The following is a 25,291-nucleotide window of genomic DNA, read 5'->3' as shown; positions in this document are numbered from 1 at the left end:
CCTTATTGGCCGCATAACCCATTGGCCCTCAGCCGCACACTATGACCAATGGGCACAGAAAAACAACAGTCAATGAGGACAGACAGGCAACAGCCAATCACAGGGGAGATACAGAACATGCCCACATGCAGTATAGGATTACAGAGATGGAGGGAAACACAATTACAGCGGGATTTACAGTACACAAACACAACTGCACGGATCGCTACAATAGAATCACATTTTTAAATTGGGAGATTTATGCAAAAATACTTTAAATAAATACTTGCAATTGTAGTTGTCAAGGCTCAGCCGTTACCATAGACACGGCCTGAAGGGAAACTGAACCTTTGACTAGCATTTGCACAGATGTATAATTTGGAGCGAGTTGTTTGGAAATTAAAATTGTTAATGGAACAGAAGAGACGTTTGTTTCTAAAATACCTAAACCGCGCATAACAAAATAATAATGTGCAGATTTCGCAACTGTCGGCTGCAATGCGAGTCCAAAGATACTGTCGTTAAGCATTAGCTGTTTATTCCTTTGGGGGAATATGTGGCTGTTTGCTTATATTTTGTATTAGTATGCTAATTATTTGTTTTATTTCAAGTGGTGCAAACACTGTTTTGGTTTTGAATGAATGAATGTATACCTCTGCAAGCTTGAAACACAATTCCTATCACTGTATGTGCAATTATTATGACAGCCCCCACAATAGTAAGGCAGTGTAAATATATATTTTTATTTGATGTTATTGTATTTTTTAGAGGGCATGGGCAGTATTTACTGTAAATAGGTAGTTCATTAAAAGAGTGGGGGACTGTACGTTACAGTTACTGCCGCTAATGAGAAATTATGGTAATGATGCATGTAGTTAAAACGATGTTTACTATACTATTATTTGTATACATCTATTTGAGTTGTTTTTATTAATGTGCATTTAATTAAATGAAATTTGTGAAATAAAACAAAATTATTTAAAAATTCAAATAATTTCACAGGGCTCTAGTTATAACGTATATGGATGTATACTGGATACTGCTTTAAATGACTCTTCTGTAATACGTTATAAATCTGACCCACAAATAGTTGGATCAACGTCAAGACAGTCTAAGCTTACATCATGTCTAAAAACAAAAACACAAATATATATATATATATATATGAATAGAACAGCTGAGATCCTGCCCAAACATAGCATATTGCTGCGAAAGAGGAGTCACAAAGAGGTGCAGTACCTTGATCAAGGTTACACTGCCACTTGACTCCCTGACACAGTGTCCTAACCTCACCTCACCCTGTTCCTAACCAGAATCCTGGTGATTCTGAACTGTCACTGAGTTCAAAGAAACAGAGATTAACTATGTGCTGTGTGTAGTGTAACTTTGTGTAGGTCATTGTGCTTTACATCACACTTAGTTATTCTGCTGAATTAACTAAATAACTTTATAGCTACGTGTTACACCCCTAGTTTGGATGTGGATTTTTCACCTCGTATTCGGCTTCGTCATCCATCGACTTAGAGGCGGTATTCTCTAAGGCCTCTGCTCCGACAGGCTCGGGGGTGGTGACTACAGTGGGTGAGGCCGGGTCTGTGGGCTGCTGGGGGGGGACCTCGCTGGACACCTCCTCCTCCTCCTCCTCCTCCTCCTCCTCCTCCTCCTCCTCCTTCTGTCTCTCGTTCCCGACAGTTTCCTCCAGTGAGTTCATCACAGCAACAAGTGTGGCCCTTTTCTCTGCCTGTGAGAAAAACAACAGACAAAAGAATTAGAAGTTAATAATAAACAGACTTCCTGATGCAGAGTGGTGTGGAGTTGGGCCTCAGCAAAGATATCAGTCACCTATTAAATATTTAAATTTCACATTAGACAAGCAAAGAAAAAATGAAATTGACCCTTGTAAGGTTCTTGGCTTACAGCCCTTGAGGCTGGGTTATTTATCTACAAACAGAGATAGTAAGGTAAACCGAGAGCGTTCCTTTACCATTTAAACACAATAAGCGGATGCAGTGCCACAGTGCAGAGATATTTGGGGGACTTGAAGATTTCAAGCTACAGTAGTGCTGTTTGTGCTTGGAGTCCTTTTGTGAAAAATATCAATATTAACCAGCCCCATAATGCAAAGCTCTTCCTTACACACTTACACAGCTGGAACTGTTTGTAGCTGTGCTTTAGTATTTAGATACCACAGATCCATGGCAAGAACAGAAAAAAGTCACTTTTAGACATGAAGCACAGTTAATCCTAGTAATTTGTTCAAAATAGGGAAGCACGGCAGCCGTCCCCTGCAATGAAGGATATGAGACCAATAGTATATGAACAGTGTTTTGTATTTTTTCATGAAATCAAGCCAAGACTTGCTCATTCTGAAGCCCATCAGCCTGAAAGCAACTCATGGGGCCGAACAAGTGAGAAGTCAAACCTGCCGTACCTGCTTTGGTTCTGACCGAATACTGAATGTAAGAATGAAGTTCTCTGGATGAACCATGTATTAGGGGTACAAAAAATAATGGGCATGCTTTCTCTGATGTGAGTTCATTCATGTGTTGTAATTTTGACTTTGTATTTCGTATTGCATCTTCAACAGGTACTTTTAATCATAAATTGGCAGAAAAGTATACAACATAAGAGACCCATTTGGTGTGGTGGCTGACATTTGGGGGGAGAAAAAAGATTTGGTATGAAAACAGTACATAACAGGAGAGAGGACTGGAACAACTTTCAGAAAAACAAGCATACAAGTAACTATTTGTAATTTATAAATGTGTTTTTCCCAATCTTTTGGACAAAGGTGTGACAGCATTATAATACTGCACATACTGTACTTTTTTTTTTTTTTTTAAAGAACACTAAAATGCAGCATTTGTTTTAGACTGGATGTCAAAGAAAGTTTACGTTCTCGTTACAAGAACATGCATGGATTCTGTCCGTGGAAATAAAATGAAAAAATCCAGCTCTTTACAGCTTTTGTACACATTCTAAATCAATGTTTACTCATAAATGAATAAGAACATGTTTGATAAGGCATTCACTTGATTAGAAAGCGTACTTGTGAATGTACTTGAGTAATTGTAAATACATTTAGATTAAAAAATAACTTCCAATGTCTCATAATATACTACATAATCCACAGTTCTTTTCAGGTGAAACCATCAAGCAAACCAGGCTGAAGTCCTTGTGCACGACACATATTACCATTACAATGGCCTTTTAAAGAGGTAAGGAAACTAGACCTTTTAAATTCATAAAACAGGCATAATCAACATGTTGTTACAAGCCTGAGGATTAACAATATTGCGTGAATTGAAGCCAGTCTGCTATAGAAACTAGAACTGATAATATTGCATGAAGTGAAGCCAGTCTGCTATAGAAACTAGAACTGATAATATTGCATGAAGTGAAGCCAGTCTGCTATAGAAACTAGAACTGATAATATTGCATGAAGTGAAGCCAGTCTGCTATAGAAACTAGAACTGATAATATTGCAACAAGTGACACACACAACAGAAAATAATGCCAGGTAACTAAATGCAGTAAAAATAAAACTTTTGATATCTGTGCCCAGTGTGAAAGATCAGTTTGTGGTCAGTGCACATTCACGTTACCAATGGGAACCGAGTTATTTTCTTTTTTATGTTATTTTGTATAAATAATTATTTTGATTTTACAATTGTGTATGTACATATAGCATTTTACACCTGTTTACACAATATCTTCTTTTGAAATGTTTATTTTATTATAGTTTTTCCTTTTTTTACGTCATGCATTATATGCGCTAATTTCGAAAATAAAGCCTTTTATGTTTATTTTTTCATTTAAATACAGTGATATTCATAAATAAAACTTTTGAGTTGTATCTGATAGTTTGTGTTTCATTTTCATATCAATGCTGTTTCAAATGTACCTGTCAAAATGACTACTGCTGGCGGTTCTAGGTAGTAGCATAAACCCGGCTGTTCTAGTGTAAAACCGATAAAAAACAACTGACACAAAAAAATGAAAATCGGTGTATATCCAATAAACACCAGAAAAACACTGGAACTGGTTACTCAGTTCACGCTGACTTGACCCCTTTCCCTGTGAAAACAATTAATAAGATACCTACAAAAAAAATAATAACTTTCCCAGTGGGCAATTCCTGACTTGTATCTCGCATTGATTTATTCTGAATACTTTAAACCCACCCCAACTACTGAGTAGCAGCAAAATTCCTAGATTTCTATTGGAGGATTGTAACACGCTTGCGAGATTTAAAATTAGATGTTCTTGCTCGTGACATTTAAAGCTATATTACAGTACTCTAGGTAGTATTTACATGCTCATGGAATTTAAAACAGAAATACAAATTGTGACAAAATGTAAAAAACTGCCTAAACACACAAAAACCCCAGAAGATCATGCCCGTGACCATAAGGATTTAGTTGTGAAAGACAGCAATGAAAGAAGGTACAACTGAAGTGTGCAGGTACTGTCGAATTACTATACATATTGTTTTCGGTTACTTTCATTTTTTTCTGTCACAATAACTTCATACAGTATATAAAAATCAAAAGCCCTGAAAAAACGATTTACAAGGCGAAATTAGCTCAAAATAAGCAGTGAAAAATGAAATTAATAAACATTGAAAAACAGAAGGCTGAAGGGGAAAATTTTTTAATAGCACCTAGGAGGAATATACTAGTTTAATTAGGGGCGCTGTCTGTACTCATTGGTTAAATGCTTAACCATCTGGGGTGGGATATGCATCTGGGGAGTTAACCATTATAAAATTGTCATGCTTCAAGGACAGCTGCTCAGAAGGTCTCTGATGTCTTCTCCAGAGCGCTCTGTTTTGCTGTGGCTTGGAATAAACTATCTCTAGTTTTGGAACTGGACTCAGTCATCTCCTTGTCTTGAATATTTTTCTACATCTTGGTGCCGAAACACCCGGGACTTCATGCGTCCGACGGCCGCTGACCGGAGCAAGATGAGGTGGATCATAGTCCTGGTCATCTGCTTCCTGGGGTAATAACGCTCTTTAGGTATCATATAGCTATATGTGAATGGAATATACTATGTGCGTAGTGTAATAGAATGTTGAATAGAACTGAAGAACAAAAAGTAACAGATTACGGGGTTATGAGATAACAAGTAACAGAGTACGGGATTATACAATATCTAATTCAGGGTTAGTTATTACAAAATGCATGTTACAAAGGTTTGTGGATTAAGTCAGCTGGAGCCGGAGTCCGTAACGGGCTAAGGGAGAAATAGCTGGCAAAGAGCCAAGCATGCCGTAGGGAAGCAGTCCCAATGACAAAAAGACAAAAATTGATTTGAAATAAAAGTTACACATTTGGTTTGAAAGTAGCCACAGAACGTATACTTGTTGGCACTGGAGACGAAGGGGTGGCTGATGTGATGTCTGTCTGGAAACAGAGAAGAGCAATATTACACCAGGAAGAGAAAACTTATGCTGCATTGCTATGTGTGTGTGCTGAAACTGAAAAGAACAAAGATTTCAACTCAGCAGCAACAGGCTGCGGAGACAGAGTGAATTGGGTGTATCGGCTGATGGACAGAATAAGCAGCATCAGAGCAACAAGTATGCATAATTATGTTTGGGTTGTTACAGACAGGCATCAGGAATTGGCTATGATTGTTTAAGTGCAGCAAAAAGCATGGACGCGGTGTGGCTACTGGGGTGCACAAGCTAGACCACATATGGTACAGAATGGAGCTATGGGAGCTGCAGGATCTGGTGAGACAGGGGTTATGTGAACAGAAGGTGGTAGCTGATTACAAGTGAGTTAAGTCACCACTGAACTCATAGGGTAAGGTGCCACTCTGTTACTAACTTGCCGATGTGTCCTGTGTATGCAGTGTCCCATCAAGAGTGAAGGAATTAATGCTGTCGGATTTATTGTTCAGGAACTGTGTGAATAGGGGTGGTGCATGAGTGTCACTCAGCCACCAGCTCGCCTATCTGGCTTGTGCGCAAGCCGGACGGGTCATGGCGATTGGCCATTGACCAGGAACCACATAAATGTGAGATTCTTTTAGATCCCCCAGGGCGTGTGGAGCATGAGCATGGCAGAGGGCAACTGCAGTGCTTTGTGGATGGGTCACGGTACTGGCGGGAAGGGCAGTATGTGTAAGGTGTCAGTACTGGTGCCAAACCCCTTACACATCTGGATACAATGTGTTTTATATTGACCGCAATTAATGTATTACGGAGCCTCTTGGGAGTCTGGTATTTCAGTCGGGCAAACACAGTATCGACAGAACGGGAGGTAATAACTAGATTGATGTGCTAAACTGAAACGTAAGTGAGAGCAAAGATGAAATAGGTGTGTTGAAACAAAGGGCTAGCAGTACAGTGCAGGAATGCAAGCTTGGTGGAAATAATGCATAACAGTATTGTTGGGTTGTGATATTGGCATGGTGGCCAGTTTGTTTGTTTGTTTGTTTGTGGATATGGGGTATGAATACCCTCACAGAATACCGCTCGGAGGTGTTGACTCGGCGCAGGTAGCCATACTCACGGCAGTATTGTGTTTGCAGAATGTATTTGACTCCCCATTAACAATTTATACTGACAGAAGGTATGCATGGGGAGTGCTGACAGATTACCTGATGTTGTGGGCAACAAGAGGTATGGAAACTGCAAAGGGTAGCCCACTGAAACATCAGCAAATATATATAAAAAAATTACAGTGCGACAGTCTCACTATTAGAAGCACAATCTGAATTGTTTGAAGCAGGTTAATGCTGGCAAATCAGGTAAGGGACGGCTGTCGCGACCAGCTCCCCCTACCGGCCCATGGGAAAAGTTAAAAATTTTACAGGTCCAGTCAATGGCTAAAGGAGGGAAACCAGCGTTTACTGTAAGAGTAATGATGCACTCACAGTAGCAAGACTGTTTTGGTCACGATTGATTCTTTTGTGAGGGACGTCTCTGCAAATGGACTCTGACCAAGGAACACATTTTATTGGCTTGATCATGAAGCACTCATGTGCCCTTGTTGGCATATAATAGTAGTTCCACATCCTCTACCACCCAAATAGCTCTGGGTTGGTAGAGCACATGGACCACACCCTAAAAAGAAAAGCATCACAAAAACAGATGTTGCAATGGCCAAGTGAGACTGATAGGAACCGAGAGAAGCTGAAAAAAAAGGGGGCATATCTCATGAATAAAGATAGCCCCGGCACCACATAGATAACACGGACAACAAGATAGCTGCTTCTGCATCCAGCGCTCAAAGAATATCACAGACATTTTTTTAGATGTTATAGTAATAAAATAATCACTTGGATCGCATTATTGAGGAGTTTGGTGATAAAACAAGTGATCAGGAGATGATTTATCGGTATGCACGACTATGAAGAGGTATGTGAAAAATACAGTGAACAAGGGGTGGGGCAGGGCTGGAGATGCAGTACTGAGTGTCCTGTTGATATGCAGTGCCTTTTAAACCTGTTTTATTGTGAAAAAAAATACTTTTAACCCTTTGTGGTCCTATGTTGGACCTGGTCTGACATCGCAATTTTCCCTTTCCGGTCAAAAAGACGCAAAAAACAGGTCTCTAGTCGTTTTTTCTCCGGAAAAAGCTGAGAAAACCATTCAATGGCTGAGTGAGACCGATAGGAGCCGAGAGAAGCTGAAAAAAAAATGGGGCATATCTCATGAATACTGATAGACCCGACACCACATAGATAACACGGACATAAACAAACAAGATAGCTGCTTCCGCATCCAGCGCTCAAAGAATATCAGACACTTGCAGAGCTTTTTTTAGATGTTATAGTAATAAAATAATGACTTGGATTGCATTATTGAGTTTGGTGATAAAACGAGTGATCAAGAGATGATTTATCGGTATGTACTATTATTAAGAGTTATTTGAAAAATATAGCGAACAAGGGGTGGGGCGGTGCTGGAGATGCAGTACTGAGTGTCCTGTTGATATGCAGTGCCTTTTAAACCTGTTTTACTGTGAAAAAAAAAATACTTTTAAACAGTGCGTCTAAAATAAACTGCGCGTGTGAAAATAAATTGGACCTGACGCGTCTGACGCGCTGAATAAATGGACCACACAGGGTTAAACAGCGCGTCTAAAATAAACTGCGTGTGTGAAAATAAATTGGACCTGACGCGCCTGAGACGCGCTGAATAAATGGACCACTAAGGGCTAATGATGGTAAACCTAATACATGGTAAACCACCCAACACATTGGCAGGCCCAGTAACTGAATTATGGAATGATAATGTTACAGGGGAAGTTATGAACATGATGATGTCACAAAACCCATACATCAACACACAATATGTTATTACAGTTTAGTCTGACAAAACCACTATCAGTGAGTCTGCAGAAAAAGTATAAAGCAACATCAATTGGAGTATTTGAGGGGGGTCAAAGTAACACACTTTCCAAAACTAGCATTGATGAACCTGAGTTATATGCAGAAGATAATGCTTGCTGCTATATGCAGAATCAATATGTGATATATACTTGTGAAATATTTAAAAACATGTCAATGATCGATTCTGTTTAAATCAGACTGGCCCACGGTTGGACTAAAGCACGAGTAGTGGACCATCAGATATGGTGTATTACATGTGGGGATCCAAGAAATGTGAAGTACAAAACCACTCAATGTGTTTGAATGTAACTGAATACGCTAGTGGGAGTGACCATGATGCTCAGATTTTCCTCTCCTTCCCCACCTCTGACTCCACCATCCCCTCCCGTACCTCTACCTGTCTGTCTGCTATTTCCTCCTGGATGCACTCGCATCACCTCAAACTCAACCTCTCTAAATCTGACCTCCTTTTCTTTCCCTTCTCCTCCTCGCCCTCCTCTGATCTCTCTATCTCTGTTCCTCTGGAATCTACCACACTCTCTCCCTCTTCCTCCGCTAAAACCTCGGAGTCACCCTGGACCCCTGCCTCTCTTATTCCCAGCACATCTCCACTCTGGCACACACTTGCCGATTCTTCCTGAGCAACATCCGAAGAATCCGACCCTTCCTCACCAACTACGCCACCCAGCTCCTGGTCCAGGCCTTGGTACTCTCCCGCCTAGACTACTGCAACTCCCTCCTGGCTGGCCTCCCTGCGTCACCCGTCCACTCCAGCTCATCCAGAACTCCGCTCCCTGCGTCACCCGTCCACTCCAGCTCATCCAGAACTCCGCTGCCCGCCTGGTGTTCTCTCTGCCTCGCTTCTCCCACGCAACTCCACTACTCCGCTCACTCCACTGGCTTCCAATCACCGCTCACATCCAGTTCAAGACTCTTGTACTAGCCTACAGATGCCTTGACCAGACTGCACCCAGCTACCTCCAGACCCTCATCTCTCCCTACACCCCCACTCGACCTCTCCGCTCCGCCTACACTAGAAGACTGGCTCTACCTCCTCTACGCTCCCCTGCCTCCAGAGCCCGCTCCTTCTCCACCCTTGCTCCGCAGTGGTGGAATGACCTTCCTACAGATGTCAGGACTGCCCAGTCCCTGACCACATTCCGGCGCATCCTTAAGACTCACCTCTTCAGACAGCACCTGTAGAACTCCTCTGTTTTCCCCTGGGACACTTATCACTCTTCCTTAAATGTGCTTTACTTGCTCTTATCTGCCCCTATTTTACTGCATTTAATCCTGTACTTCAGAGTACTGTAATCTGCCAAGTGTTTAATCTGTAGTATTTTATATTTAATCATATCCTGATGTAACTATCACTGACACTGTTATCTGCTGTATTATTGAATTGTATTTTGTCACACTTGTACTTGCTTGAACCAAAGTCATTGTATTTATCTTGCTCTTAATTGTATTATTACTTGTACTGTGATACTTGAAATGTATTTGCTTTCGATTGTAAGTCGCCCTGGATAAGGGCGTCTGCTAAGAAATAAATAATAATAAAATAATAATAATGATACCTGTACTACCACTAAAAGAAGCTATTAATTTGACACTGCATGGCCACTGGTCTAAATTTACATATCCAATCCTGGACGAGGTGGCTAGAGCTCTTGAGGCTCTGGGATACAAGATGGAAGCTGTGACAGTGCAGGTTAAAATGTCACAAGATCCAGAAGGGCAAGATGGGTTGGTTTGTACTGGGATTACATCTTTGACGGGTGCGTTGCACTCTCTGTAATGGTATTATTGGTCACTCTCATCCAATGTTGATGGCAGCACAGACAACTGAAAGAACTGAGACAACAGGTTATGATGGATCAGACTATCAATATGATGAAATGGGGGTACACTGATCAGACACCAGTTACAAAAGTCTAGGGTTGTGCCTTGGTTCTCTTATAGAACCAAATAGGGGACCTGAAGGGGAAAAATATGATTAAGAGGGTTTTAGCTAAATGTAATGTTAGCTTTAAGCTTTATTAAAGTGTGTGTTAAGCAAATCTGCAAACTGCTGTACGGGACAAAAAAAGATACAAACAGGTTTCTGGGAGTACAGCCAAGCGAAGCCTGTGGTTGATAAGCAGGTACACCAGGGTGGAGGCGAAGCTGTTAGCCAAGAAAGAAGCTAGATAGAAGCAGTTTTGTACACTGTTGAAAAACAATACTTAGGACATAGGGTTAAGTACATAGCATAGAATGTTCCAAAGGATTTGGGCTGACACCCCTCCCAAGGGGTGTGTGTGTGTTTTAATAGCATGAAGGAGGAATACATTAGTTTAATTAGGGGTGCTGTTTGTACTCATTGGTTATATGCTCAATCATCTGGGGTGGGATATGCACCTGGGGAGTTAACCATTATAAAATGTCATGCTTTAAGGAGAGCTGTTTTGCTGTGGCTTGGAATAAACAATCTCTAGTTTTGAAACCGGGCTCAGTCGTTTCCGTGTCTTGAATATTTTTCTCCCTACAAGGCCTAATTATGCTGTAGAAATCTATAGAAAATAAAGTGGTAAAAAGGGGCCAATATGAAAGACACAAAACGTTTACAGATTGGATTAAACTGGATTAAATACAAAGTTGAAATACCAGTATGTTGGCCCACATCTCAATAGCTTTCAACTTAAAAACAAGTCTTGGCTTTATCCTTATGTGAACACATCTGCATGGACCCATCTCAAGGGACAGCCAACATCCTGAGCAACACCTCTATGAAATAAGAATAAAACCACTAATCTATGAATTGTACTAGATTTGGATTGTAGACAGCTTCCCATTATACTTTTTTTCTTTCTTCCAATTCACAAATTCCCATTGTTTCACCTGGGAGTTTTCTCTACACTACACGAGAAACACATTTCAGTCTTTTCTTTTTTCCTTTCTATGTAGACAAATCACTTTCTGATGGTAATAAAGATTTTCATTCCGTGAAGTTTCAAAGGTAAAGTTGGCCACTGACTTCCTGGCGCTGCGCTCTGCAATTGAAAGCGTTTGATAAGGCTGAAGTGGTAAGAGAGCTGCAGATATAAGAAAGTAATTCATCCTTCTACATTAGGAGGTATTATTAATATGAAACTAAGTCAAGCAGACAAATGGCTAGTCCTAATCAGAGTACACCAGCCGTGACGTTTGTCTATTTGACTTAATTTATTACAAGTTTTAGGAAGAACATCCTTAGGTTTTGAAGTCAATTAATCAAATGTAACTTTCTCAGGAAGCATATTTCAAGTTGGTTTTTATGTTTTTATGACTGAAGTAGTTTTGAAATAGTTCTGCATTTCCATCTGGAGTCTTTCATTCATTTTAACCAGGCTCTGGGCAATTAACTGCCCCTTGGATAGGAAGCTCCAGCTGATCCCACTGCTCCATGCTGGGTTTGGGCAGACTTTGCACTGGCAGTTTGATTTGTTTGATGCATGCTGTGCTGCATATTAAATTAATTTCAAGAGAATCTGTAAGGCAATAGGTCAGGAAATGTATATAAAAGTATACACAGTATACATACAGTGTGTTGTGTGTGTGCGTGTGTGTGTGTGTGTGTGTGTGTGTGAGTTTCAATAAGAGTGTGTACAGTACTCTGGTCCATAACTAATGAAGGCTTCAGCAAATGAGAATGAGAAGTATTTATATTGATATTAAACAATTAAATAAACATGCAGTATAATAGCGATAATCTGATTGTAAATAGAGCAAAACACAGCATATAAAGTCCATCTAATTTTATGAGCACTTCAGTCTGTGGCTTCAAAGCTGAAATCTCAGCTTGGGAGAGCAGTTTAATGGCTTTTACACATCTTTCCAGGTTTTCTGTGCATATGTTGTGAACTACATAAAACAGAACAGCACTTAACCATACTTATATCAGTTCTCTAATGCAAGGGCAACAGCAACATATTTATTTTTCATAAACTGCAGTCAATTAAGAAAACTATATCAACGAAAGTCATGGAATGAGAGAATAAACAATAAAATCATGCAACAATTGAAGTGAAGCCACAACACCCAGCAATTTATATCTATGATGGAATTCTGGATGCCTAATCCTTCTCTATCAGTATTCAGGCTTGACACTGAAGGGGGAGGTGATGCAGGCTAATTCACTATGTTCTCATAGCCATACAATGTGGCACTATTGAGGACAATTTTCCAGCTGAACCGCAGGAGGTGTTCATGTTAGGATGGCGGTGCTGTGAGGGTAATCTCTCATCGAGCCTGTTGGCATGGTGCCTGGCAATGCCTTTGCCATTTATTTTTTAAGAATTATCAATTACAACATGACAACAACATGAGCAAAGAGGAGCAGTCCGCTCCGGTATTCCAGGTTACTTGTTATTGAACGCTATACTCTAGTCGTGGACATTGTGTTGTTGGGATACTTGACTGGTGTCATAAAAAAAAGAAAACAAACAAACAGAAAAAAACCTGACTTTATAAAGGAACCATCATAGCATCAGCTAAGGATTTACAATGATTTATGTGGGTAGGCGACAAACTCCATAAGCATGTATGTTAGAATAATGTATAGAACCCTGTAACAGGGAGATCTGTGCTGACTGTCTGGCGCATGCGTGGTACTGCAGGAAGGGGGCAGCAGCCTCGTAGATCCGCCTGTCAGTCATGGCAGTGACACGGAGAGGTGGGGAAGAGGGTGTGTTAGCTTTCGCTCTCTCTGAGTAACTGAGAGGTGGGCCTTGGGGGATTGCTGACCCTATAAGATAATGCTCTGTTGCTCCCTCAGCCTGCCCCTCTAAGACGAAACGAGCCAGCTGGTGGAAGCTCTGCTGTTGGAGCCGAACACGGACTGGAGAAGACCGAGCACAAAAACAAATTAATTAAAAAGAAAAAAGAAAAGGAATTTTTAGTAGCGGGGAAAAACTTGGGCAGAACCCCGAACAGTACAAGCAGGTTGAAGGGACGGGTGATCATAGGATGAAGACCTGGGCCATACAGATAGCAACGGACGGGGGTAACGCTGCCGAGTTCTTTTGCCTTTTGTTTTCATTATTCTTTTCAGCACCTGTGAGTGCGAAACATTGGACTGTACCTGTATTGGTATTACTATAGACCTGACTACTATTGGCGGTATTCAGGCCACAGACAACAGCGCCCTCTGCAGGCTAAAGAGAAAATAAAGCCAAATAAAAGAAAATAATAAAACTGGGCACCAGTGTGGGTGTTGCAAATAAACCTTCTGTCTCCTGTGTGTGTCAGTGAATTGCCCACCACCCCTTCCACAAACCCTTATATAAAATCAATGCTACATCTGGAAGCCCTCTACAAAGGTGGGCTGTAGGGCTGGAATACAGTGTGGCAGAGTAGGGGGAGGAAAGAGGAACATGTAGTCCAGAGGTTTGAAATATGACTATATCCCTGTCACAAAGACGGCCAGAGTGGGTGGCGTCAGACCAGAAAAGGAATACACAGAGAGATGTGGTTTGGTATAAGCTGGGCGCGTGATCGCGCTCAGCATTTAATAAACAGAAAATAAAAGGTTTGAAACACAAAAAACACTGGACACGGCACTTGCGCCAAAATAAAGAGACAAACAAAACGAACACACACTAACAAACAGGGACAAACAAACACGGTGAGTAAAGCAATATTTACGTTCTTTCTTTCACTTTTTAGTTTCTCCTCTCTCTCCCGTTCTCCACTCACCGAACACCAACCCCGACTGAGTGAAAATGTGCATATTTATACTGTTGTGCTGGGATTCAATTACTAATTAATTATTCACTTGAATCCCAGCACGTGAATTAATTCTGTGCAACCCCGTGCTCACATATTACATTTAACCAGCACGTGAAGTGATTTGTGCCCTCCTCGTGCCTACTTTTTAAATACACGTGAAACACAGACCCGTTTATATCCCGTGTACCAATCTATACACCGACATTAACATACGCACCCATACATACATACACAGAACACACAAATGCACACAGGGGCGGGGCACTTTGCCACATATACCCCCCCTTGTGCGCAGCACACATGGCCTCAACGGCCACCTCCCCCCTTAAAAACCCAGCAGTCCAGAACAAAGTCTCGGGCTGGGAAGGGAGGCTTCAGTGGGCCCTTGGCTGGCAATGCTGTCAGCACCCCTGCCGGTAGTGGCACGGCTGACAGCCTGTTGGTCCCGTCCTGCAGCGAAAAAGCTGCGGGGGCAGGTGGTCCCCCGACCTCCCCCTTCTTCGTAGCCGGCAGCTCCCTCCTGTGGGGCTCCGGCCACAAGAACTCCTGCAGCGAAACTGCTGCTGGGGAAAGTGGTCTCCAGACCTCCTCCCCCTTCTTCGTGGCCGGCAGCTCCCCTTGCTGGGGCTCCGGCCATCGTACTCCCTGCGGAGGTACGGGCAGCAGAGGCAGCTCCTGCTCCTCTGCTCCGGGCGGTGGTGGAGGCAGAGGCAGCTCCAGCTCCTCTGCTCCTGGCGGTGGTGGAGGCAGAGGCAGCTCCAGCTCCTCTGCTCCTGGCGGTGGTGGAGGCAGAGTCAGCTCCAGCTCCTCTGCTCCTTGCGGTGGTGGTGGCGGAGGCAGAGGCAGCTCCTGCTCCTCTGCTCCTTGCGGTGGTGGGTGGCGGAGGCAGAGGCAGCTCCTGCTCCTCTGCTCCTGGAGGTGGTGGAGGCAGAGGCAGCTCCTGCTCCTCTGCTCCTTGCGGTGGTGGTGGCGGAGGCAGAGGCAGCTCCTGCTCCTCTGCTCCTGGAGGTGGTGGAGGCAGAGGCAGCTCCTGCTCCTCTGCTCCTGGAGGTGGTGGAGGTAGAGGTAGCTCCAGCTCCTCTGCTCCTGGCGGTGCTGGCTCCCTCTGCTGTGGCGGCTGGGCATGTGCACGCCGTGCTGCCTTCAGCAGCATAGCGAGAGGCTGCTGGGGGACACCAGCATCCTGCCCTTCTCCCCCCCAAAAATTTTCAGGGGGTTGAGCCTGTAACTCCTCCCCTTCTGGCTCTTGGGGCTGAACCAGCAGGCATTTTCCCTCTGCTGGTGGCTTGGGTCCCAGGGCTGTGGAAGCCCCCGACTTGCCTCCCTTTGGGCTGTGTACGCCCCGACTCCTCCCTGTTGGGCTGTGGACGCCCCGACTCCTCCCTGTTGGGCTGTGGACGCCCCGACTCCTCCCTGTTGGGCTGTGGACGCCCCGACTCCTCCCTGTTGGGCTGTGGACGTTCGGGCTCCCCCCACTCAGGCGTAGGACGTTCGGGCTCCTCCCACTCAGGGCGTAGGACGTTCGGGCTCCTCCCACTCAGGCGTAGGACGTTCGGGCTCCTCCCACTCAGGCGTAGGACGTTCGGGCTCCTCCCACTCAGGCGTAGGACGTTCGGGCTCCTCCCACTCAGGCGTAGGACATTCGGGCTCCTTCCGCTTGGGCTCCTCCCATTTGGGCTGTGGATGCTCAGGCTCCTCCCATTTGGGCTGTGGAGGCAAAACCAGCAGGCATTCACCCTCTGCTGGTGGAGATGGGGACAGCAGGTACTCACCCTCTGCTGGTGGAGATGGGGACAGCAGGTACTCACCCTCTGCTGGTGGAGATGGGGACAGCAGGTACTCCTCTGCTGGTGGTCCTGCTACCTGGGCTGCTGTTCCATTTATGGTTGCCTCCAGGTAGTTGAGGACAAACTCCACACCCTCCTCCAAGGTGTTTGGGGTGTGTTCCTGCTGATATGCCTCCCATCTCTCACTGTCCATCATCCACAGGACCCGGACGACTATGGGCAGAGACTGGGCCTCCAGCCCAGCATTCTCCAGGAACCAGCCCCGCAGTTTGATGGCGTCTTCTGCCATTGATTTTTTTTTTTTGTTTTGTTTTTTTCCCCCAAAACAATATTTGTAATCTTTTTTTTTTTTTTTTTTTTTTTTTTTTTTTTTTTTTAATCCAGACCCCTCCTGGTCTGACGCTTGGAGGCGCGGCTATCCCACGAAGACACCACGTGTCACAAAGACGGCCAGAGTGGGTGGCGTCAGACCAGAAAAGGAATACACAGAGAGATGTGGTTTGGTATAAGCTGGGCGCGTGATCGCGCTCAGCATTTAATAAACAGAAAATAAAAGGTTTGAAACACAAAAAACACTGGACACGGCACTTGCGCCAAAATAAAGAGACAAACAAAAACGAACACACACTAACAAACAGGGACAAACAAACACGGTGAGTAAAGCAATATTTACGTTCTTTCTTTCACTTTTTAGTTTCTCCTCTCTCTCCCGTTCTCCACTCACCGAACACCAACCCCGACTGAGTGAAAATGTGCATATTTATACTGTTGTGCTGGGATTCAATTACTAATTAATTATTCACTTGAATCCCAGCACGTGAATTAATTCTGTGCAACCCCGTGCTCACATATTACATTTAACCAGCACGTGAAGTGATTTGTGCCCTCCTCGTGCCTACATACAAATCTACACTTTTTAAATACACGTGAAACACAGACCCGTTTATATCCCGTGTACCAATCTATACACCGACATTAACATACGCACCCATACATACATACACAGAACACACAAATGCACACAGGGGCGGGGCACTTTGCCACAATCCCCCAAAATACCTTGAGGGCTAATTGGTTTTTGAGCCAATGATGAGGTGCACCTGGTTCCAGTATAGAATTGTATAAAACCAGGTCTGAAATGTTTGTTAGGCTGTCTGTGTGGAGACCTGAGTGGTCGAATGTAAAAAAAAGGTACTGTGTGTAACAAGTGGGTTTTGTTACTGGTAAACGGCTTAGCCGTCCAGCTTATAGTTTAGGTATTTGGAAAAGTTTAGTTAGTACTCCAAGGGGAGTTAGGTTTTTGTTTGTTCCAGTGTTTTATTTGTGTTTGTAAATAAAAGTGTGCAGAAAGCACTTAACTACAGTTTCTGTGTCTGGGTTGCTATTTCTGCTGCTGGTCAGCCTTGACTGTCAGTCATGTTACCACAACAGTTACTTGGCTCTGGAATACATTCTTACAGGTTTGCCTGTTACAAAGCTACACCTTCTGACATTTCTAGGTCGCAACTCTCTCTGGATCATGCTGACTTTTAACATATGTTTCTTTCAAAACTGCACATTTCAGTCCTTTAGAGAGTATTAGAGAGGACTACTTTAAAAGACTAAAAGCAAATACATGACTAATAAAAGCAGTAAAAATCACTATAGTTTCTCAGATCCTTTGTTGAGAACCACATATTTTAGCACTTTATAGTAACAGGAAATTCAGCATACACTTTGATAAAAAAAAAAATTGACATTTTTATATAGCTTGAAATATATACACATCAGCCGGAAAAAGAACTGTAACCACCAGATATGTCATTTTTGTCACAGTTCATGATATTTTACTTTTGGTTGAGAAAAAGGATCTCTAATGTTAGCACACGTTTCTTTTCCAGTGGTACAGTAAGATAGCACCGCACAATTAAATACAAGTCATTGTTAAATGACAGAAACAATATGTTTTTATTTCTTACTGTATTCCCCCAGTTTGCAAATATGCACAATTCATTCAAATACAATACATACAATAATACTGTCTAAAATCTGTTTCTCATATAGTACACTGTAGCATACAAAAAAGCTTTTTATCTATTTTTTTAATTCAAGTTTTGTTCTCCAAATTGCCCTCAACCATGCTTTTATCCGAAAAGAAAAATAGACTGAACACGATTATGCCAGCGGGACTCAACAGAAAAGAATGAACTAATTAACTTCAATAAATATATAACATTTAAATAAATAAACAAAATTCATTCAAAAGTTGTGCATGCTGATGCGCTGGGGAGGCCAAATCTAGACTGATCCTCAGAGCCAGCATTGCATGATATAATAAAAATATGTGTTTATATAAAGTAGTGTTAATTAGAATTAATACAGATTCAAAGATAGAAGATGGGCAGCAGTGTGGAGTAGTGGTTAGGGCTCTGGACTCTTGACTGGAGGGTCATGGGTTCAATCTCCAGTGGGGGACACTGCTGTTGTACCCTTGAGCAAGGTACTTTACCTAGATTGCTTCAGTAAAAACCCAACTGTATAAATTGGTAATTGTATGTAAAAATAATGTGATATCTGTATAATGTGAAATAATGTATAATGTGATATCTTGTAACAATTGTAAGTCGCCCTGGATAAGGGCGTCTGCTAAGAAATAAATAATAATAATAAAGTAAAAATGATGTCACAATATATAGAACACCATGACATCATGTAAGAATAAATCATGGATTTGAATGTAAACAAAAACAAGTAGTTGTCATGCCGTCAAAAACCTATAAAAGCCTCCAATGTTTTGATTCAAACACAGGCTCCCTTGAGAAAGATATGTACAACATATCGAAACGTTGAGCTAATATATATATATATATATATATATATATATATATATATATGTCTCTTTGTCTAGGAGAAAAATCTCCACACATCACTGCTCTCCACGCTTTCTTTACCACGTATGTGCTTCAGCAACCATAATAATAATGTAACTTTAGGACATGCTGCTTTCAAACTGCATTATGGTGGCTAGGCAGGGTCACACTGCACTGGTAATCATTACATCCTTCAAATGCCATTCAAATGCCCCCTGCTTCCAAGATGAGCTTGTCACAACCCTGGATAAAGTGCTAAAAAATTTAATGCCCAGCTAATTGCCCCTCATGCACTAACAATGGTTCTCTGTTGCCCCCGGCAGGTCAGATTTCAGGTTCTTTACAGCGTAGGTGGTATCCTAAGCTCAGACACCTTAGTCAGTGATAATAATTATCTGCACTTCAACACTCATTAGACCTGGTTGGTTTATAAAAAGGGTGGCAGCAGAGGTTCTAAATTCCACATGAACAACTGACCGCACAATTACCACTTAAAGTAGTTTCGATCCTGTATCAAAACACTGAATACTAGCTAAGCCGTTCAAGTTAGTCTGCATTGGCACATAACAGAAGTAATTCCCCTGATTTGCCACAGGCCACATACTCCGTGGAACTTGCTTCTGGGCATCTGTGGGCAGTGAATTAGTAATTAGTGAATTAGGTTTTCCTGGTCTTTTGACTAGCTTTCAAGATTGTTCTTTTAATTAACTCTTCTGAAACCTCTTTCAGAACACACATACATTTCTTTTAAGATTACATTTACCTGGAACAGCATTCTAAATTATAATCCACATTTCTTATCTCCCTGTGACCACATCTGCCATGTTTTTCAGGTTAACATGAATGCTTATTGTACAAACGTCTGCATTAACAGCCCAGAACACAGAACACAAAAGGACCTTCACCCCTAATTAACAAGAATATTACATTATCAGGACTTTAGTGGTGTCGAGAAGATGGTGAGACATACATCTGAGAACCTTAGCAGTTAAGAAAACATAAAAATGAAAAGTTCAACTGCACAAGGATAAGTGGAGGAGTGATAATGGTACTAAAGCAAATGTGGAGTCTAAAATTGATTTAGGTCTTTAAAACAAACTAACAGAAGAAACCCCCAACGCATTTCAAAGTGTTTACAATTCATTGTCAGCCTAATGAATTCAGTTTGTATTCCCAGTGGCAGAAAAGCAGACTCACAAGACAGATTGGGATGCATAAAAGGCAGACAGCCTTCACATTTACAATTTTGTCTGCATTCTCTTTCTTTCTGTTGTTAACCCCCCAGCTCTCACAGCACACAGCACCTTTGTCCTGAAACACTCCAATTGGAACCCAGCAACGGGTGATAGAGTGTATGGACATGAACAGACAAAGTCAACTGCCAAGGTAATGCCAACTAATCAGGGCTCTATTGTTTTGTCATACATCTTCGATATTGTAGTTTTCTCCAGCTCTAAAATCTATGTTACGTGTTCAATGGGACCCAAAGATTGCACTGTGAGTGGGTGTCTCAGTAAAGGACAAGCTTACACAGCTTTAAACTACAACTCCGAGCACAACAAGACCCTTTCAGCAAACACAGCGTATTGCAAGCATACTACAAGCTTACTACATGCAGGGTTAGAATTGTGGTACTAGTCCGAAGCACTACTACCTTTTGAAACTTACTAGTCCTGATGTAAATTTACTAGTCCTTCTGTGAATTGCCTAAGTTGGAATCAACAACATTAGGCTTAAATTGTATTTTCCAAAAAAAAACAGTTATAAATTTAGATTATTTATTTATTTATTAATTTATTTATTTAACAAAGGCACCTTAGTAAACGCTCCTATAGTTTGCACCTCGTTACTGAGCGACTACTGTACTGTGTGCTGAGAAACTGACACTAACAGCACCAGACGGGATGACAGAGGAAAAAATTCTCTCAGCCATGTCACCTTGCCGACCACTAAGCTCCGCCTGAAAATGACACAGATGACACAAGTAAAATGTTTATTTTATTGTTCATTACATGTGTTGGTATTTACAAAAATGCTGGCTGGTTTGTGGAGTTGAGGGTTACAGTCTGTGAGTGAGTAAATAACTATGGATTGCTACCTACAATAATTAATGTACTCGCATACACACACAGTCTTCACTAAATTCCCAATTTAAAGACAGTACTTTCACTGTAGCCCTCAAGATTAAATTGTTAGCTGGGTGGCCACATTTATTTATTTATGTATTTTAATTAGCAGTGGGAGAAAAACGCTTCAGCAAGTACAGTAAAATCTGCCAGAGCTGACGGATGCTGGATTTACTAGGTTGGATACTAATGAACATAGTAGGGCAGTAGTGTGGAGTAGTGGTTAGGGCTCTGGACTCTTGACCGGAGGGTCGTGGGTTCAATCCCCGGTGGGGACACTGCTGCTGTACCCTTGAGCAAGGTACTTTACCTCCAGTAAAAACTCAACTGTATAAATGGGTAATTGTATGTAAAAATAATGTGATATCTTGTAACAATTGTAAGTCGCCCTGGATAAGGGCGTCAGCTAAGAAATAAAAAATACAAAAGAAAAGCGAGGGAAACACAGATATTTTTCAAGAAAACTGGGGGACTTTGCATAAATGGATGTGAAAGACAGCCTTTCGGTTTGTGACAGCCGCCTGCGATAATAGTTCTGATTGTGATAGTTCTAATTGTGTGCCCTTTTGTAAATGAGGCCCTTTATCTCTGAACGCTAGCGCGAGTGTGGCATAGTGCAGATTTAATGGAACTAGGTATGACAATAAAATATATTTCTGGAAACGCTGAGGTTTCCCCACAATTTAAATACTGGTACGTAAGATAAATATAGTTTTTCTACTACAATGATACTATAGTACTGTATTGGTATAAGAAAATGGCATTTTAAAAAAGTAATTTCAGCTTCCAATCACGGAAGATGAAGAGGTTTCAGTTCTGCTACACCCCGTTAGAAAATCGACTTTTCCTGCATTTTATTTTAACGCAAGCCTGTAAATGTGAGAGTATATCAGGCTAACCGAGTTTCTAACCCTGACGTGTGCTGACTTGCATTTTACTGAGCAGTGTTTGTTGGTATTAAGTTTTACAATTTCTTAGCACACTATTTTTATGCTTATTTTATCCCAATTTTACTTTTGCATTGATAAAAAGTCAAATATATTTTTAAAATGACTGACTGGTTACTTTGTAACCTAATATTTAGTTAGTAAATTGTATTTAATTAAGCAATAACTGACAGCAACCACAAGTAAATAACCAATTTGGTATTATTTTTTTTTCAGTAATGGAAAACATGTCCGGAAATGATACAGATGAAAATGTGTTTTCTTTTTATGTGAGGGTGGAATTGCCTGTCCAAATCACATAGGTCTACCAGAAGCCATTATAGTAGTGCAGTATTTCATGTTAGATTTAAAAATATCACATTTCTTAATTTTTGTCAGATTTTGGTTAAGTATATGGAAAACTACAAAGCGGTAGGTAATTCAATATTTTAACGTATTCAGCAGGTCTTTTAATGTGCATTTTGCAATCTTTTTTTGGTTAAGAAGAAAAAAATACCGTAAGCCATCTATGGAATTTATTTTCTTATGATATCTACTTTTGTATGTATTTTAGTATGTACGATTGTAGACTATATGTAAATACATAAGTTTCAAGTGCCATTGGTGTTTGTAGTTGTTAGTTATTATACATGTATACCATGTATGTAACACTTCATTATATATTTAAGCTTTTAAAATTATGATAGAACTCCCTACCCAATACACAGTTTGTTTATAATTAATTGTTTGGTGAATTCCTCTAATCATGCATTTTCTCGGGCACTCTTTGCTTGCTTCCGTGATAAAAAAACTCAACATGATTATAAGTAGCCACCGAACACTTACAGTATTATAAGAACATTTTATATGCATACAAACGTGTGAAGGTGAAAGTGTACATTGCACATAAAGCTTTTAGGCAAAATCCATGTCGATGATCTCGATCACATTCCTAGTGCATGGCTGTGTGTCCTTGACAACTGTTCTTTGTTTTTGTGTGGATAAGACACTGGTGTTAAAAGCAAATTCGCAATCACCTAAGGAAACTTTATTGTAATATCTAACATTCTGTTTTCTAGAATTCAAATAAAATCTACAGTAGAGGTCAGCTGTCATATAATGTACATATGCAGAATTCAAATAGGCTACAGTTGCATTGCTAATTTCTTGGTAGTAACATTACACCAATTCATCATTTTAGCACTTACAACAAATGTTTCTTAAGGTTACGAATGGTTAAAATAAGTGAATACATCTCATTCATAACCACAAGTATAGAAAAGGCTAAAATATTCTCATAAGTACAAATATTGAATTATCGAGGTAGTCTGTAAGAAATTAAACCTGGTCCTGTACACTCTCTCTCTATATTGTCACAGATGCGGTCTGTTAAATGTCTGTTTCATGGTGAGTTATATACAATTAACATGGATTTCCTTTTAAATTCCCACGCAAACAAAAAAAATAGCTGCAAGAAGAACTGCTTGTTAAGATATTAACATTACTTTGTAAATTAACATAATTCCGGAAATCACATCAGGATGATTTAATAACGAAATAGGCATAACGACTGCTTGAAAATGCAAAATCAATGCTACATAGTGATTTCTTGATTAACACTGGAGTTATCATTTACAAACTTTTGGAACCAATCGTAACTGCTGCAACTTAATATCCCAGGACTGTTTTGAAAAGGAAGCCTCATTAATGTGTGTTCACCACTGATGGCTCCTATCAATTGCCAAGAGATTTAACTCTTTATAAGCGAACTGTCGGCTGCTTATAAAGAGCTGAGCTTGTTCGGCTAGCAAACACATTTTTATAACTTGTGCAATACGTATTCCTGCTGTATCCTTTTCAACATACTTTAATCACAATTATTTTGATTGATATAAAATCTCCCCCTTACAGACTCACTGCTTGGTACACTATATGCAATATTATGTCCTTAGCTGGTATCCAGTCACTGTGCACAGGGTTGTAAAATAGGTACTCCTCCCCCAAATGGCTATAAAGAATTCTGCCAGATTATATTTGGAATCCGCCCTGCAAGAGAAAATACACTGAAGGCATTACCTTGTTTGAACCCTGCATATTCGCAACGCATTCATTGTTTTCTTTTTTTAACAAAGCCTTATGTCAAAAACATGCATTTTGGAAAATGAAAACTTCTACTCAGTCTCCAATGAATTTTTCTATACAGGTACAGAAGACTTTTTATTTTTTTTATTTTTTTAAAACTGGAAGTCTAAAAGGTTTTCAGAACCAGAGAGCTGCCACTGGACTAAATCCAAGTGTGCCTACCCTCTTTCTAGGCCTCTCGCACAAGTTCACCAACACCAGCTGGGGAAGCTTTACAGATCCCCAGAATGAAGTGGTTGAAAACACAACGTATTCTTTATTAAATGCACACATGCACCTTTGGCAGGCAGGTCAGTGTGTGCATACTGTAGTTACAACCATCTCTCCTTTAACCCTTTAGGGTCATAGCTGAGCAATTTGCACCGAAAGTTTGGACCCAAGATCAGAAGTTGTGAGAATCTTATTTTTTACTTTTTATTATTTTGGTAGATTTCATTTTACAGTTAAAATGCCACCTCCAAGTTAGAGGGTGAAGTGTAATTACTGCAAAAACAAACAAACAAACAAAAAAACAGGATGAGCTTCCTAATCATACAAAGGTTTTAAACATGAAGGTAAGCCCCAAACATTTCTGTTTACGAAACACATGTTTGTTTTCAATGCATTAAGAGACTTTGGGCTAGATTCATAAAACTATTATCAGGATGGTGGTGTATTAAATGCGTTACATACTGTAATCTGTAAAGCTTTCACCTTCATCGCTAGTTAGAGAGATTCAGTTCTTCCAGTCCGCAATCCTAACCAGGGCTGGCAGAGTGCCAAACTGATTTGATCACCTGGTGTTGATGGAAATAAACAAGTCTGATTTCAATTAGTTTTCAAGTCAATCTCAGCGTCCAGTGAAAGTGTAGCATTAGTATAAACAGCAAGGCCGGAAGCCTGGCGATTTACAGTAACTGTAGACACTGCTAGTTCTTAGTTCTGTTGTGCATATATGCGTGTAGTAAACTGACTTCTTAATGAAACTGAGCAGCTGGAGTCTATCCCACTGCTTCTTTCTTTGAGACCTCTACAGGATGCTAATGATAACAAAGATAGTTATTCTATACTAGTTTGTCACGGTTAAGTGTTTGAAATCAATGCATGCATTTTCTTTACTGACTTGTGTGTGATACCCTAAAACTGTACATTTCAAGCCATATTGATCTTCCAGCAGGCTACTGATTCTCACTTCTACCTACCACTGTATTTCTGAGAATATCAGAATACAGGGACCTGTGGAGGAACCTGTCTAGATTTAAATAGATAGACTGGACGTATAGGACAGCGAGGAAGCAGACTTTAGTCTACATTGACAGACAGCTTTCGGAGGGTATGAACTTGGAACAGAGATAACATTCAAGATCCTTTACCAGAGATTAGGGACCTCATATTGACCAATCAGG

General features: G+C 41.0%; 1 protein-coding gene across 6 annotated transcripts in view; it reads right to left on the bottom strand.

Moving 5' to 3' along the window:
- The window catches only part of LOC117411349 (DNA (cytosine-5)-methyltransferase 3A-like), a 228,168-nt gene that overhangs the window by 25,718 nt on the left and 177,159 nt on the right, over positions 1 to 25,291 (bottom strand). For all 6 annotated transcript variants that reach the window (XM_059025742.1, XM_059025744.1, XM_059025743.1 and 3 more), the window contains one exon: positions 1,472 to 1,720. In XM_059025742.1, the coding sequence (XP_058881725.1) occupies positions 1,472 to 1,720 (249 nt within the window). The remainder of the gene's footprint in view (positions 1 to 1,471; positions 1,721 to 25,291) is intronic.

The sequence above is a fragment of the Acipenser ruthenus genome, chromosome 6 (assembly GCF_902713425.1).
Source record: "Acipenser ruthenus chromosome 6, fAciRut3.2 maternal haplotype, whole genome shotgun sequence".
NCBI lineage: Eukaryota > Metazoa > Chordata > Actinopteri > Acipenseriformes > Acipenseridae > Acipenser > Acipenser ruthenus.
Note: the sequence above shows the minus strand (reverse complement) of the source record. Positions and strands in the feature narration are given on the sequence as shown.